Source organism: Medicago truncatula, chromosome 7, assembly GCF_003473485.1.
Source record: "Medicago truncatula cultivar Jemalong A17 chromosome 7, MtrunA17r5.0-ANR, whole genome shotgun sequence".
NCBI classification, from domain to species: Eukaryota; Viridiplantae; Streptophyta; class Magnoliopsida; order Fabales; family Fabaceae; genus Medicago; species Medicago truncatula.
The window spans coordinates 34480100-34494865 of NC_053048.1; the positions used below are offsets into that span (position 1 = coordinate 34480100).

The 14766-nt window shown below is 32.8% G+C and overlaps 1 protein-coding gene across 1 annotated transcript; it reads left to right on the forward strand.

Annotated features, from left to right (window-relative positions):
- The first annotated feature begins 8624 nt into the window (after positions 1–8624).
- LOC11426669 (F-box/LRR-repeat protein At3g48880) lies at positions 8625–10187 on the forward strand. The gene is made up of 2 exons (XM_003623629.2): positions 8625–8737; positions 9641–10187. Exons 1-2 carry the CDS (start codon positions 8625–8627, stop codon positions 10185–10187), a joined length of 660 nt encoding a protein of 219 aa, XP_003623677.2.
- Positions 10188–14766: the final 4579 nt, after the last annotated feature.

Below are 14766 nucleotides of genomic sequence, written 5' to 3' on the forward strand. Positions count from 1 at the left end.
TATTGAGTAAGTTTTATTTGGTTGTGTAATGTACAGTGCTACTAAGGCATTCTTTTACTGTTTATACGAGGTAGAATCCGACCAAAGGAATTGTTGAACGATCCTGAGATCGAAAAGACCGCAAGAGCTAATTAGAGAGCAGTTCGATAGCTCGATCAGCTGAAGGTATACCAAGAAACTCTTCACCCTTACTCATCAACCTGTCTTTGATCAAACGTGAAATTGTTTCTTTGGTAATGACCAAATACACTCCTGATTCACATCTTTCTACGCAGATCAAAACCCAAAACTCGAGGTATTTATAGAGTTCGTCCAACCCTTAAAATTTGGCGACCATGAAAACAGAAAACTTTCGCATCCGCATCAAGGTTCCTTTTCCATGTTGCGAGATAAGCCGTAATTGGACTCCTTGCGATCCTTCGAGCTGCACGTCAAATCTTTCCTCAGTGTCGCAAGATAGGAAGAACCGGAACACTTTCACATTCACATTAGATTTTGAAGCATATCCAACATACTCTTTGTTGAAGCATGTAACTACTGGCCTTATATATAATTCCTTCCCATCCAATTCATATTTTTTATACTCTTCCATTCCTTTGGTAGCAGCAATATATAATTTTCTCCTCAAACCATCAAACCATCTCCACTCCTTTCAACACATCAACCAAAAACCCAGTTCTATGAAACCTTTCCCATTTGTATTTATTGGTCTTCTTTTAGTTAAAGTTGCACCACCTTAAATTGAAAACGCAACTAAATATTTATATAGATCCTTTGATCAAGTTCAGTAATTTAAGTTCTATTAATTTTTTTTATATGTTTCCTATATCATTTCTTGATAGATCTCTCACATATCAACTTTTTCATACTTTATGCTGAAATAAGCAAGTCCTGTAATGAATCCATCATAATCTTCCATTTACTCAAACCTAAAATATAATTTTTAGTTATAGATAATTTTCTTGCTATATATCACTAGTAACTACATTAGTTCTAATATGTTTCATAATTTTTTGATTTCAGTCTAGCAACTGTAGTTTACGGCCTTTAAGGGTCATTCTTGATAAGGTAGCTTCAGTAATGTTCTTGTCATTGCTTTATTTTTGTTGATGCCAACTACTTACCATGTTCTATGCCGGTATTGTGAACACTTTCAAAGATATCTCTCCTAAGAAGGTATTTTCTCTCATATATATTCACCTATTCTGTTTAGATTGATTTATTTTGACTGAAGTATTTTCCTCCTGCTAGCTTCATTATTTCATTTTCTTCATAAAGTCGGTCACTTTAATTACTAAGCATTGATTAGTTTTTTTTTTTCCTCTCAAAAAACCTAGCTAGCTTCATCATATTGATTTTGTGTCCAAGATATATACAAAGACATTTCTTTTTGCGGTTAACTCTGTCAGCTTTGACAACCCCATTATCTAACCCAACCCAATACGGTTTGAGTTAAAAACCCATATTTTTCACGTCAATCTCAAACCAACCCAGTACGGTTTGAGACTTATGGTATGGGTACATGAGAAATAATTTTAGAATGATTCCCAAAATTAATATATAATAAAACAACTATTTTTCATGTAAATTTTCAATATTAAGACCAAAATCTATCGTTTAAATTTTACAACTTGAATTAAAATGAAATATTTTACATCAATGAACGAGTTGGATTTGCGGATTTAAAATCATAAACCATTTACCCGAATCAAACCCTTTCAAGTTTGAACAGGTTGGTTTGGGTTAAACCAAAATTAAGGATCATTATACCGAATTTGAACTTTATTATTTGATTTTTGGAACTGATAGGCATGAAGACCCTTGTGTAGAATTTGAAGCTTTGCACCACCAAAAAAAAAAAAGAATTTGAAGCTTTTTCATTGGATTATTTGGACTAACAGTAAATTTGCAAAGTAGTTTTATGAAGACATAATAATATACTACATAGTGAATGTTGTTCCATTAATGTAAACTACAAAGTAGTTCAATTAGTGTAATGCTCTCTCATGACCCAAATTAGATTGCCAAAGCAACAGCCAATTCATTGAAGATATTTTAAAATTAAAATCCTCTAGAAAACTAGCGCACCAACACCTTAAGTGTGGACCATGAATTGATTACTCTAAGTGGTATAAACAAAATGAATAAAATAAAAATAATATATGAAAAATGGAAACTAAAACAAATGTATTATTGAAGCTAGTGAAATTCATTTAGACAGTGTAACCTCAATTATTAGCTGTTTCCACTTCACCACAATTTCATGAAAACTCCTTCAACCTCTAGTCAGAAACACACTACCACCAAAATAAAATAAAAAATAAAGAAGAAGAATTGTTCCTTTTCTGCTTTCACTTAGTGTTTCCAAGATTTTTCTTTCTTAACATCATGGTTGCTTTGATTGATAGCACATTATTTAAGGAAGAGAAATTCCATCACAACCTTAGAGGTATTGGAAACACAAGTGAAAGCAGAAAAGCAATGAGTCTTCTACATTCCGTTCTCTTAAACATGTATTGTTTCTACACCTTTTGATCTTTTGAACTTATTAATTATGTTTTCTCTTGAAAGTTTAGTTTGGTATTTTAGAATTAATTGCATCTTAGTCTATCTCTGTTATCATCTCTAATCATACTAATTACTCCATCTAAATAATCAAGATGCTAAACTAATCTTTTTAGTCTATTATGTTTGTTGAGATTCATCAAGTACTCTTTAAGTACTCTTGGTGAAAATTCATTGTTGCAACTTGCAAGTCCATTTATTTTTTGTTCAAATGGTAAAAAGTTAAATCAAACATCTTCTAACACAAAACTGGCCATTTCCATAACAATCAAGTGATGCTTTCCAGTAACACTATTTTCTTCTCGGAGCAATTATTTGTAAAAAATGATTGCTTCTACGGTACACCTCATAAATTGAGGTGTACCGGTACTCTCGCTCTATAAATTTATAAATTAAAGATCATTTTATGAAATAAAAAGCTATTAGTCAATATTTATATTTTAGAAAACATCATTTCATATAAAAAAAAATCATTTTATTGTTTATAAGAATCATATTGAATTTTTAACATTTTTTTCATAAAAAATTATCAATATTCTTTATTATAAGTAATAAAAATTAAAAAAAAAATAAAAATATTTCGTCGAAGCTTTTGTTAAATAAGATTTAATTATTATAATTGTTAATGATAAAAAATAATTCTTTTTCTTAAAAACAACAACTCATTTGATCATCAATTATCGATTTGGTGTACCGGTACACTCAAATTTTTGGATGTACCATAGAATTTGCCTTATCCAAATAGCATCAATGTAAAAATATAATTGAAGATTAAAAAGGTAGAGTGCTAAGAAGTTATAATTACAAGGGATTCTATTGTTTGATAGTTTGTGTATATTGCAATGGCTATGCATTGCAATTGTACTATTCAACTAATCAATTAGTTGCCAAAGACAAGTTCATTATGCGTTGCCTATATGGCTCAATGACACTTTAAGTTCATTTGGTGTTCCTGTTGGAATACTAGATAAATGAGTGGAAGTTGGAAGAGTAAACACAAAGTCTCATTGGATAGAACAAGTTACTTCAAGATATTAAGCCTATACAAATTCAACGACCGAATACCCCTAAAAAAAAATCAATGGCTGAGATTATTCAACTGTTTTAAAACTGACGTGTAATCAGAACTGTCACAAGATAAATTGAGGGGACCTCTGCCACAATTGCATTGTTAGATTAGATGAACATAATTATAGCTAGTACTTGTTTCTCACAAGACTTAAAAGTTTATGCTGTAATGTGATGCTTCTATATGAAGTTTCATAAGTGGTGTCAAGCTATAACATTAACAGAACAAGTATTTACAACAAAAAACATAAAATTGAGTATTAAATTGATTGATAGCGCATTAAATGACTGAGGAATTGGAAACACTAAGTGAAAGCAGAATATCAAAATTACTTGGGGAGGGAATTGACAAGGTTCTCCAAACCACCTTTGGAACTCGATTACCCTCTGTTAATTGGAGCATCCTACACTTTCGTGCCTACAACACTTTCCATTCTTTTGGCCGGTAGATATAAGCACATTGTGAACCCTCATGAGGTTGGTTTGTCACAAGCTTTAGTTGATCAGATCTTCATTTTTATTTTTGTTTTGCTTTCTGTTAAGTAATCATTATTGTTCAATTGACAAATATGCAGAGATTTGGGATAATAATGAGGGGATTACAGGATGCCCTTATAGTTTCTTCATCTCTCCAAATTATTCTTGGCTTTAGTGGCCTTTTGGCACTATGTAGTTGGGTTTTCAAATCTGTCCGATTTTACCATTTTTTCCAATAGAAAATAATTTTACACCAACGTTGCATTACACGCTTTTACACTCCATAGTTTTTAATCACTTTTCTATTTTGTGCAGTGAGATGATGAGTCCATTGACAAGCTGTTCTTGAATCGCCAACTTACCCTATGTGCTACTGGTACTATATTCAGACGTGACAATGAAGCCGTTCCTTCAGCTGGTGAGAAGTTTCTTCTCCTCATTCCTTGGAATATCCTATGGTTCAACCTCAAAGATGAATGCTGAATGTGGTGTCAATGACATGTTTGGGTAGCTCCGTTACTGACCCTGGTACCATTCCTTTTGTTGCATCTGAAGTTAAACAGTGTGATAGTGGGTCTAGTGACAGTATGCCAATGAATTAGCCGGAAGAAGGGCGAATTCTGGCTCTAGCCGCTTAAAATCCAAAGAAGCATCAATATCCCTAGCTGTTAAAAGTGCAAAAGAAATTGCTACTCTTGGTGCAAGTCTCTTATGTGCAACTGGTGATATACAACTTGTCCAGAAAATGTACAAGGAGACTATTACTACCTGGTTGCTGTCGTCAACGGATATGAAACCTAAAATGATACTGCCGCGTCATATAAACTCGAGGGTTAATGGTTAATTTTGCACCAGAATGGCTACAAGAAGTGAAGGCCGACACTTTGAGGAAATTGGCTTGGGAATTAAGTGTATGGAACGAGAATGAACTAGCATTTCTCTGCTACAAAGAGGTGGGACTGCAGCTATGGGAGCTCTTGCAAAAAAAATTAGTGCGAACACATTACAATTGTAGTATTCAACTAATTAATGAAATTATTATTTTTATAAATATGTATAAAAGCTGAAGCATAAAAAATAATGTTATGCTAGTTTTTTTTTTGTGTGATTTACAATTATTTCCATACTTTATTTTGTTATGAATTTTAGGGGATAAAACACAATAAAAGAAGAACTAAAAATAACAAGGAAAAGAAATATATGAAACATTTTCCAATAAGGCAGGGGACACAAAAATCCTAGCAGTACTATCTAACGAGAGAGCATCGGCCACCCGATTTGACTTTCTCAACGCATGGATCCACCGGAGACAACCTTGATTTTGATGAATTTTGTAAATAGCATCCACCAAAGCATATCAAACTGAGTTTGAAACACACATCTTTGATTAACCGTGCAGCCAACTGGGATTCGCAGTAAACCGGGATATTTCTATACCTTTACTTCCAAGCAATGTTCAAACCATGCCAAATTTCTCGACTTTCATGCTTGTAATACATGGCAACTTCTCAATTTAATGGAAAAGTCAATTAAAAATTGTCCATGGCCTTCACAAGTTGCACTGTGACTAAAGTAAGTTCACAACAGGGGTTTAATCTTGTGGTAGAAAGATAGATTTTGAATTTGGGAGGTTCCTGGTTCGAGTTCTTGTAGTGTACTTGGAGGAAGGTAAATATAAATACTTTTGTAAGTTCTCTACGTTACCCTGGACTGAACAACATCTCCTCACCAAAAAATTATTATTATACAAAAAGAAGTTTTAATTTAAGACATATTGAGCAATTTTTGTCAAATAACCTAATGGATAGACTCACTCACTTTAAGCCGGAAGAAATGGGTAATCCCATGTTCGAACACAAACCTCTACAAATCAATATCCTTAACAACTATCAATTGAGCTGCACTTGTGGGATGAAACATTTGACAATTGATTGTCAAAAAAGAAGAAATATTTGACATTTTCAATTTAATACATATTATTATAAGTTTCCCACGAAAATATCGTTTTCAAAATTTTCTTACTAATTGATCGGCTCGGTGACGATCGAGGAAATGGAACGGTTGTTCACAGTGCTCTGGTGCGGCAGAGATTGAACCTTCACAGTGGAAAAGAAAGATGTCTACAGGCACGTTAGCACTCCAACGCTCAAGTCAGTATCTGAAAGAGGTGGTTATATGCAGAAAGTGGTGGAGTGAAGTGTACATTGAAGGTGACGCTACCCATACAATGGTTAAGGATCTCAGTGAAATGCGGCGCCTTATTAGGAGGTTGTTGGTGATAACGTGGAAGATGATATGGAGTCAAGGCATGCTCTTGTGCGGTGATCCGCATGACTTCGCGTGCTCCCTCACCGCGTTCTCCTGGAAATTTGTCTTGAACTTTGTCTTAATGGGCCTTGCTTTTGTGGGCTTCTATCCGGTCCAGAACACTGATATTTATTTTTTATTTTAATTTTGATACATTGTTAATAAATCACCATCAATATTTATATATAATTTTTGAAGTAGCAATGATTAAATTAATTTTAATTGTTACCGATATTAGTGTTCTAAAAAAATACATTAATTTGGTCAAAAAAATACATTAATTATGGTCAAAGATGCTTTTCATATACATATGGTACAAAAAATACATATTATTTTTTATATATGTAAGAGGTGAAGAAGTCTTCAGTAATTTTAGTTCAGTCGATCTGTGTTTGAGTGAGAGAGATACCAATACATTCGTCTGGGTCTTATAAGATAGAATAAGAGGTATGGTCATAATTTCTTCGTTCAATCACATGTTTTATTTTTTTTAGATGTCATTTCCTACGTGTTTTTCTTATACTTTGTGCTCTTAAATATCCAAAAATTAAGAGATATCTCGAGGGAACAAATTGCACTATTATGCTGAATCTAACTAATAAATATATATAATTTGTTAGTCTATAAGTCTTTAAGCATAAAAATATGAACTTTGTTTACTAGGAGATCTCTGATTATTCATTGGACTAATTTTTAAATTATCCGAATATATGGTATACTAATTGGAGTTTTGTTAGGGTTGGTGTCCAACATCCAATTATTTCACACCATGTAATGTTTGTTGGGATAGTACTAGATAGAGTTTTATCGAGTCTTCTTGTACTTTTTACAAATGGATAATGAAAACTTCCTATCTATTGAGTTTTTTTTTTTTAGAGATCTATTGAGTTTTTTTATATTTTAATTTATGATTTGTAAGGTTAGGTTTTGAGATGGATTTTTTTATATATATTTTATGTTTCCTTAGATCAAATATTTGTATTAGAGGTATTATTGTCCGACCTCATTAGAAGGTTGTCTAATTTTGCACTTCCAAAATGTTTTTTTTTTTTTTTGAGTGAAAATAGTTTATAGCTTTTCATTATTAATCAAAGTCAAAATACATAGAGGTACATCATTAAAGACATGGGGACCAGCTGAGAATATGGCCTCTCTAGCAAGAGTATGAGCGACCTCATTCGCTTGTTTCCGACTGAACTCCACCTTAGAGTTTTCGAAAAAAACATTACGGCATCTTTTGCATTCCTCCAAAATTGAACCAAACTCGGACACATCATTACTACTTTTGTTAAAAAAGTCTACAACTTTCTTTGCATCCATCTCAAAATCTACATTTGTAAGTTGTAGTTCTTGTACCCATTGAATAGCATAAAATAATCCCAACGCTTCCCCAACCTCCGGCGTGCACATAGGATTAGACCACATCATCTTGGCCCTTAAGAAGTTACCAGCAGCATCCCCTAAACACATACCAAATCCTACACGGTTCAATGCTTCTGAAAATGCCGCGTCTATATTACATTTCATTCTGCCTCGCTGTGGTTTAACCCATCTGATCTGTGCTGGCAACAAGTGTTGTGCTCCTGCAGAATCAACACTGACAGCAGCTCCCGAGTCTGCTACAGCACCAGCAGCACTAGAAATCAGCTACAGTCTATTTGCTTCTCGCAATATCCATACAACACCTGCCTTGCTCTAGCTGAAATCACTTGGCACGTCTCTGAAATATTCTCCCATACTCTTATGTTCCGACTCTTCCAAAGTGTTATCAACGTAGTTGAACAGTATGTGCGCGCACGCGTTTATATGCACTAAGTTAAAATATAGTTGATCTATTGTTGAATTTAATCTTTTAGTGAGGTCATTCATGATACATTTTCAATTAGATTTTTTAATTTAATAAAATCATTATCTGAAACATTTAATGTTTTCTTAATAACTCATGCAGGAAACATCGAAATATGAAGAACAATAATTCGGCTAACATGTATTCGAATGATGACCTGTTTAATGAGATTTTGGTAAGAATATTTACAATGCTTAGTGTTGTAGACCTTGCAGTAGCTTCCATGGTTTGTAAATCTTGGAACGTAGCGAGCCGTGGCCCTACTCTTTGGAAAAAACTTGACATAAATAAATTGAACTCAAGAGGCTTGAATGTACCATTGAGACCATATGCTTGGAGGGATGAACACTCAAGCCAAAAAATGACGCAATTCTTGAAGTATGCTTCAAGTTTGAGTGGCGGAAATATAAGTTGCGTAATATTCAATTGTTATGTCTACTTGAGTGATGTACATTTAACCTCGATTGCTGAAAGGTAACATTATTAACTTATTCTTGTGTTTTTTTTCATGGTTGTAGTTGAATCATTTGTTGTGCTTGAAAAACCTATAACTTTATTGTTGTAAGGGTTGAAATAACTCTTACTTTTTTTAGTATACACTACTAAAAAAACAAAAATTAGTGAGGGATATTTAGTGAGGGAAAACATGAAATCCCTCTCTAATTCCGTCACTAAATTTTACGACCAAGGAATTTGTGAGGAATTTCATTTTTTCCGTCACTAATTTTCCTCGCTAATTTTGCTTTTTCTAGTAGTGATATGTTAATTAATTCCAAAAGACAAAATATTTAGCCTTCTATACAATAATAGCTATAAATGTGCTAATGAATATAGGATTGAAATTAATTGTATGTTTTCTTGAACTTACCCACACTTTGATAGATTTGCTTCCTTTGCATGTATGTTTTATGCTTTAATAGTCTGTTTTTTTTTTTTTTCTAGTCTGAATTAGAAGCCTCATATTAGATTGAAAAGTGAACGTATATCCATTGGATTCATAATTATTACTCTACGTAGAGTAATAATTAAGTGAGAGGATTCATATATCCATTGGCCTTTAAGATTTTAGGTGAAGATTTGGTGTTCAATCCATTTGTGTAATTGTCCAAAATCTAAAACGATGATACCCTGAGTTTCCATTATTTCCATCTCGATTTGTGCGTGTGTATATATATTCTTTGATTTACCAAAGTATATAATTTTTAATGTTTCAAAGTAAATCTGTAAAATATACTTTTTGTCAAAATTACAATAATACATTGTGATTTTGACAAACTCACACTCAATCTAAACTTATTCTAGACCTTCTAAACCACCTCTACATGTGCAAACTACTCATTTTATATGTTAAAAGTATATATCTTCTTTAATGTGCAGGACTCCAAATCTCAAAAGGTTAGTGTTTCCCATATCTGGCAACATATCAAAAATTGGAATAGAAACTGCAATGAGATCTTGGAGAGACCTTCAGTCCATTACAATTACCTCAGTTGTGCATCATTTTAACATTTTTGAAGCAATCAGAAAATACTGCAAGAACATTGTTAGCTTAAAGATCACAGGTGGTTTTGAACAATATGAAGCTAGGGCATTGGTTAAATGCACTCCAAATCTAAAGGTTTTGAGTATTCGAAAGATGAAAGTTAACATGGGAGGTTTATGTCACGTGCTTAATAACTTGGAACATTTGGAGGTGGTAAACTTAAGCCATAGTCTTATTGTGGATAAAGTGGACGGTGCGTTTCATTTATACTCGATTGATGATGTGCTAAGTCGTGTCAATATCTCATGCAAGCTTATCACTTGTCAAATAACAACAAGCCATAGGTGCAAGAATCCATTTGCGAGAAATCCAAGAAGAATGCCACATGGATCCTTGGAAAATATTTGGCGTGAAGATGAGATAAGCTCTCTTTCACATTAGTTAGTCATAGTAAAATGTGTTAAAGATTGCATGGATCTTATTATAAACATTTTCTCATTTTGAATTAGAATCATGTTTGGAGACATTCTATTGCTTGCATTTGTCTACTTTTCTGGTTATTATGGTTATTGAAAAATAAAATAGTCTTTTAATGCATTGAAGTATATTATAATCATGTTGAGCTCCATCTTGAAATATTATCTTGGTGATGGATTAATGGAGATAGTGGAAATTTTGGTCTTAAATTTTGAAATTAGAGTGGTAATCAGATAATTAGTTTCTAAACAATTTAAATAATCAGAGAATTATATGAGGGAGTTGGACAACTTCATTCTCCATTGTAATTTCTTTTTTCACTTCCATCTGTTTGTGACCTATTATGTTGATATGTTATGTTGTTGGAGAATAAGTCCCAGTTATAGTACATAGTCCTAGAGCCTGCACTGGAGGGGTGGAACTGTGCCATTACTGCTCACTTTGATTGTGTTCGTTTTATTCTAGTCTAGACTCCAATTTGTGTCGGTTTTTCTGCTATCGATGTTGGTGATGATTTGCAACGAGTATTGTGTAAGTGGTTAGTTTTGATAGTGGTGGTTGGATGTAGAATTTCGGTGTCTCATGATCTCTCAATTTGGTAGCAGCTAGAAAAGAAGACATGACAAAAAGTAACCGTGAAACAGAAACAAATCGAGGAGAAAATAATTGTTAGCATTGATTGATCCAAATTGATATATACATGTGTACATATACATACAATCTTCAATATGCAATGCTTTGTGAAAATGTCAACTACTTGGTACCAGTTCTCCAATGTCAAAAGTCTTGGAATATTACAAACAAGAATGAAGGATAAGAAGCTAGAAGCATAGCAGATTGATTATGACATGAAACCATAGAGGAGAAAGAAGAAAAATCAAAGTGAACAACTATGGATCCTTGTTGCATAACATTTTGTGTGGAGATTTGTATTGTAGAATAATAAGGGATGGTACTCTTATTAAAGAGAAAGGCCGCAACCGGTACACATTCTTCTCCAAAATGACATAAATTTTGACTGGAAGATTAAAGTCCTAGTTCTAGCAACATTTAGCAAGTGTTGGTGTATTCTTTCCGTAACATAGTCTTTGTCCCGACATTTCAACGCATGAGAACTTGTGAATGTGTCTTTGTCTTGTCACTATCATCATATCTAAATTGTTAGATGGTAAATCCAACAGCAGTTTGACTAAGTTTGAGTTTGTGTATTCTCTAGTTTCAAAAGATAGGGTGGATAGTGGGGACATTAATATCCACCCTGAACTCGTTTCCAATCATGTCATGGAGAAATGGAGTAGGGCAGGGATACTGGACCTCATCAGGTATAAGGTTGCGTGCAGGAAATATTTGTAGGGACGGAAACATATCATTTTTTTACTTTACACGACATAAAATGAAATTTGGTAATATTTTAGGGACAAAACTTGTATTATCTTTTTTTTTTTTTTTTTTTACATCAAAGATAATTTCATAGATGAAAATTTTTACAATATATTAAAGGTCAATATTTTTTAACTATATTTGCTCCAAAAAAAAATATTTTTTTAACTATAAGGTGGAGTCTCTTCAATCAACATACAATTTGAATTACAAATAATGTATTGAATTATAATCGACAACTTGCTTGCCCTCAAGTCTAACATGTAAAAAATTTGAACTATGAAAGTAAGCATTAAATTAACACAATCTCAAATAATCGATCAGACAAAGTGGAAGATTGCTCCCTCAATAAAAAAATTGAAAGATTGTTGATGACCATTAATTTCTAATACCTCTAAATTTAATACTCCTTCCGATCATAATTAAAAAATACATTTAGATCAATAAAAGTTGGTGTATCTAGTCCAATTTTTTTAATCTGTCATATCAACTTTTGTTGACCCAAATTTTTCTTTTAAATAGCCGGAGGGAGTAAACATAAATTACTCTTCCTCGTAGCTATGAAACGACCATTGTTAGTAAGTGAATTTGTTAGTTTTTTACCCTTTCACTCATTAATTCTTTAACTCCAACCGCCAAGTCAACCCTATAACACAGATGCTTGGGGGCTGTCAACCGTCAATCTATCCCCAAGGGCACAGATGCCCTCCAGAAAGGTGTAGGCGTCCTTCTGAAGGGCTCCTGAAGGCTAGGCACGTCCCTCCCTGGGCGCCGCCTCTAGAAGCTTTTAAACCCTGTGAAAAGACTTAAGGCCCAACTTTCTTGGGAGTTAAGTCATGCGAAAACAAGCCCACTAAGGGTTATAAATATCCATCTTGAGATCATTCTCAAGGGGTCACTTAAACAGACTAAACCGTTTCTAATATTGTACACACTGCAAGTACACAAATTTAATATAAAAAATACCTATTTTAAATTAAAAATTTAAAAAAGTAGTCTACATTTTCATTAAACAAAACATTCTTATACACTTTTTTGTATCCAAGTTTGGCACATGACAGGTATTTGGGGGGCTATTCAACATGCTATTACTTGTACTCCTTCGGCAGTTGAAGCAATTTTTCTGTTATTGGATATATGTTGTCCACCGAGCACAACCAACGGTTAGCAACAACTTTATGGAGCCTTTGGAAACATAGGAATTTAAAAGTTTGGGATGATGTTATGGAGGTGTGCGCCATAGTTGTTGAGCGTGCAAAGACTATGGTTGAAGTTTGGCAACTCAAAAATGTTTCTAGGACAGTTGTCCAAGAGAATCAACAACACGTGCAGCAGCCCCATGGTGTTGTGCAATCTGTCGAGGAAAATGCTACAGTTGGAAGCACGATACATGTTGTTCCTGTTTGTTGGCAGTGTCCGTTGCTGGGCAGGTATAAGTGCAACATTGATGATGCGTTCTCTTATAGTCATAACCGAACTGGAATTGACATCTATGAGGGCATCTTTGTGTTGGCCAAAGCTGTAAGTTTTCCTTGTGTTTCCCCGGTTGATGTAGGTGAAGCCTTTGAGGTACATAATACTTTGCAGTGGTTGAGTGATATGCAGTTTGACAATATTGATTTTGAAGTTGACTCTAATATCACTCTTGACGCTTTTCATTCTACTTGTGACAACATTTCTGAATTCAGGTGCATCATTGCATCTTGTCGTTCACTATTCAACTCTTATTTTACCAACTCTAGGGTGGAATTTGCTATGAGACAAGCAAATGTGGCTACTCATACGCTTGTAGGGGAGGCCACGTTTCTTGTTTTTCCCACTGTTTATTTCTGCGGTTGCTCATGCACTTGCAGGGGAGGCCACATTCCTTGCTAGTCTCGCTGTTTATTTTAATATACCCAGTTGTATTGAAACTATTATTATAAATGAAATTCTATAAGCATATTTCTCTCATACACTCCCTCCGTCCCAAATTGTTAGCAAAAATATAAATTAAATCACACTTATTAACAAAACAGAAACATAAGAATTTGGAGTATTGTTTTTTTGAATAAGTTTCGTGAGAAGATGTAAAAACAATTTTTATTGGTTATTGATTATATAGAAAATGGAAGAGATGGAAAATTGAATGTAATTTGCATTTAATTTCATGAGAATATGTAAAAGTTTTTCTTAAAAACGAAGGTTTAAAAAAAATTAAATAGGATAAAAGATTGTCTTTTTTGCTGACATTTTGGGACAGATAGTGAATTCTTTTTTGATTTATTTTGGGACGGATTGAGTATATACATATATGACCTTTGAAATAGTTATGATTAAATTAGTTTTAATTATTACTAATACTAGTGTTTTCAAAAAACAAATATTACTTCTTTAAAAAAAACAAATATTATTAATACTAGTTAATTTTATATATTATGTGATAAGCCATAAATAATGGTCAAAGATGCTTTGAATTTTTTAATTGTATTTAAATTGTTTAAATTTTTTAATTTAAAGGAATATTTTTTCGGTAGATAATTTAAACTTTAAAGCCATATTTCTCCGTCCCTCTATATTTTTTGGTTCTTAAAGATAATCTTATTTGAGAACTAAGGCATGTTTGGATAAGACTTATTTTAAACTTATGCAAATAAATGAACATTTTTATATCATTTCTAAGACTATCAATGTAGTTTATAAAAATACAATTTTTGTTAGTGAAAACTTATAAATTAACATAAAATTTTAATTATTTACATAAGTTATTTTACATAAGCTTAAAATAATCCTTATCCAAGTGAGTCCTAACTATAGATTTCTCTTGTTGTGGAAATATGAATCTTTAGTTGCCATATTATGAGATAATATGAGAGTCTGACTAGTTCTGCTAGACTTAATCCATGTTTCCCTTGATATATCTTTTGTGGATCTGATCTCATATACATCATAAATTGAAATATAATTTAGTTCAAATTTACATAAATATTCAATCATATTTTATATTTATCAAAGTTAAATAAAACTTGACTAATAATAAACAACTTATTAAAAAAATAATTTACATAATATGTAAAAAAGATAGGATACAAGAGAAACATAGCACCTTTTGTAAAAAAAAAAAAAAAAAAAAAAAAAGAGAGAAACATAGCACCAGAGGTACCCAAAGAATATATATATATAG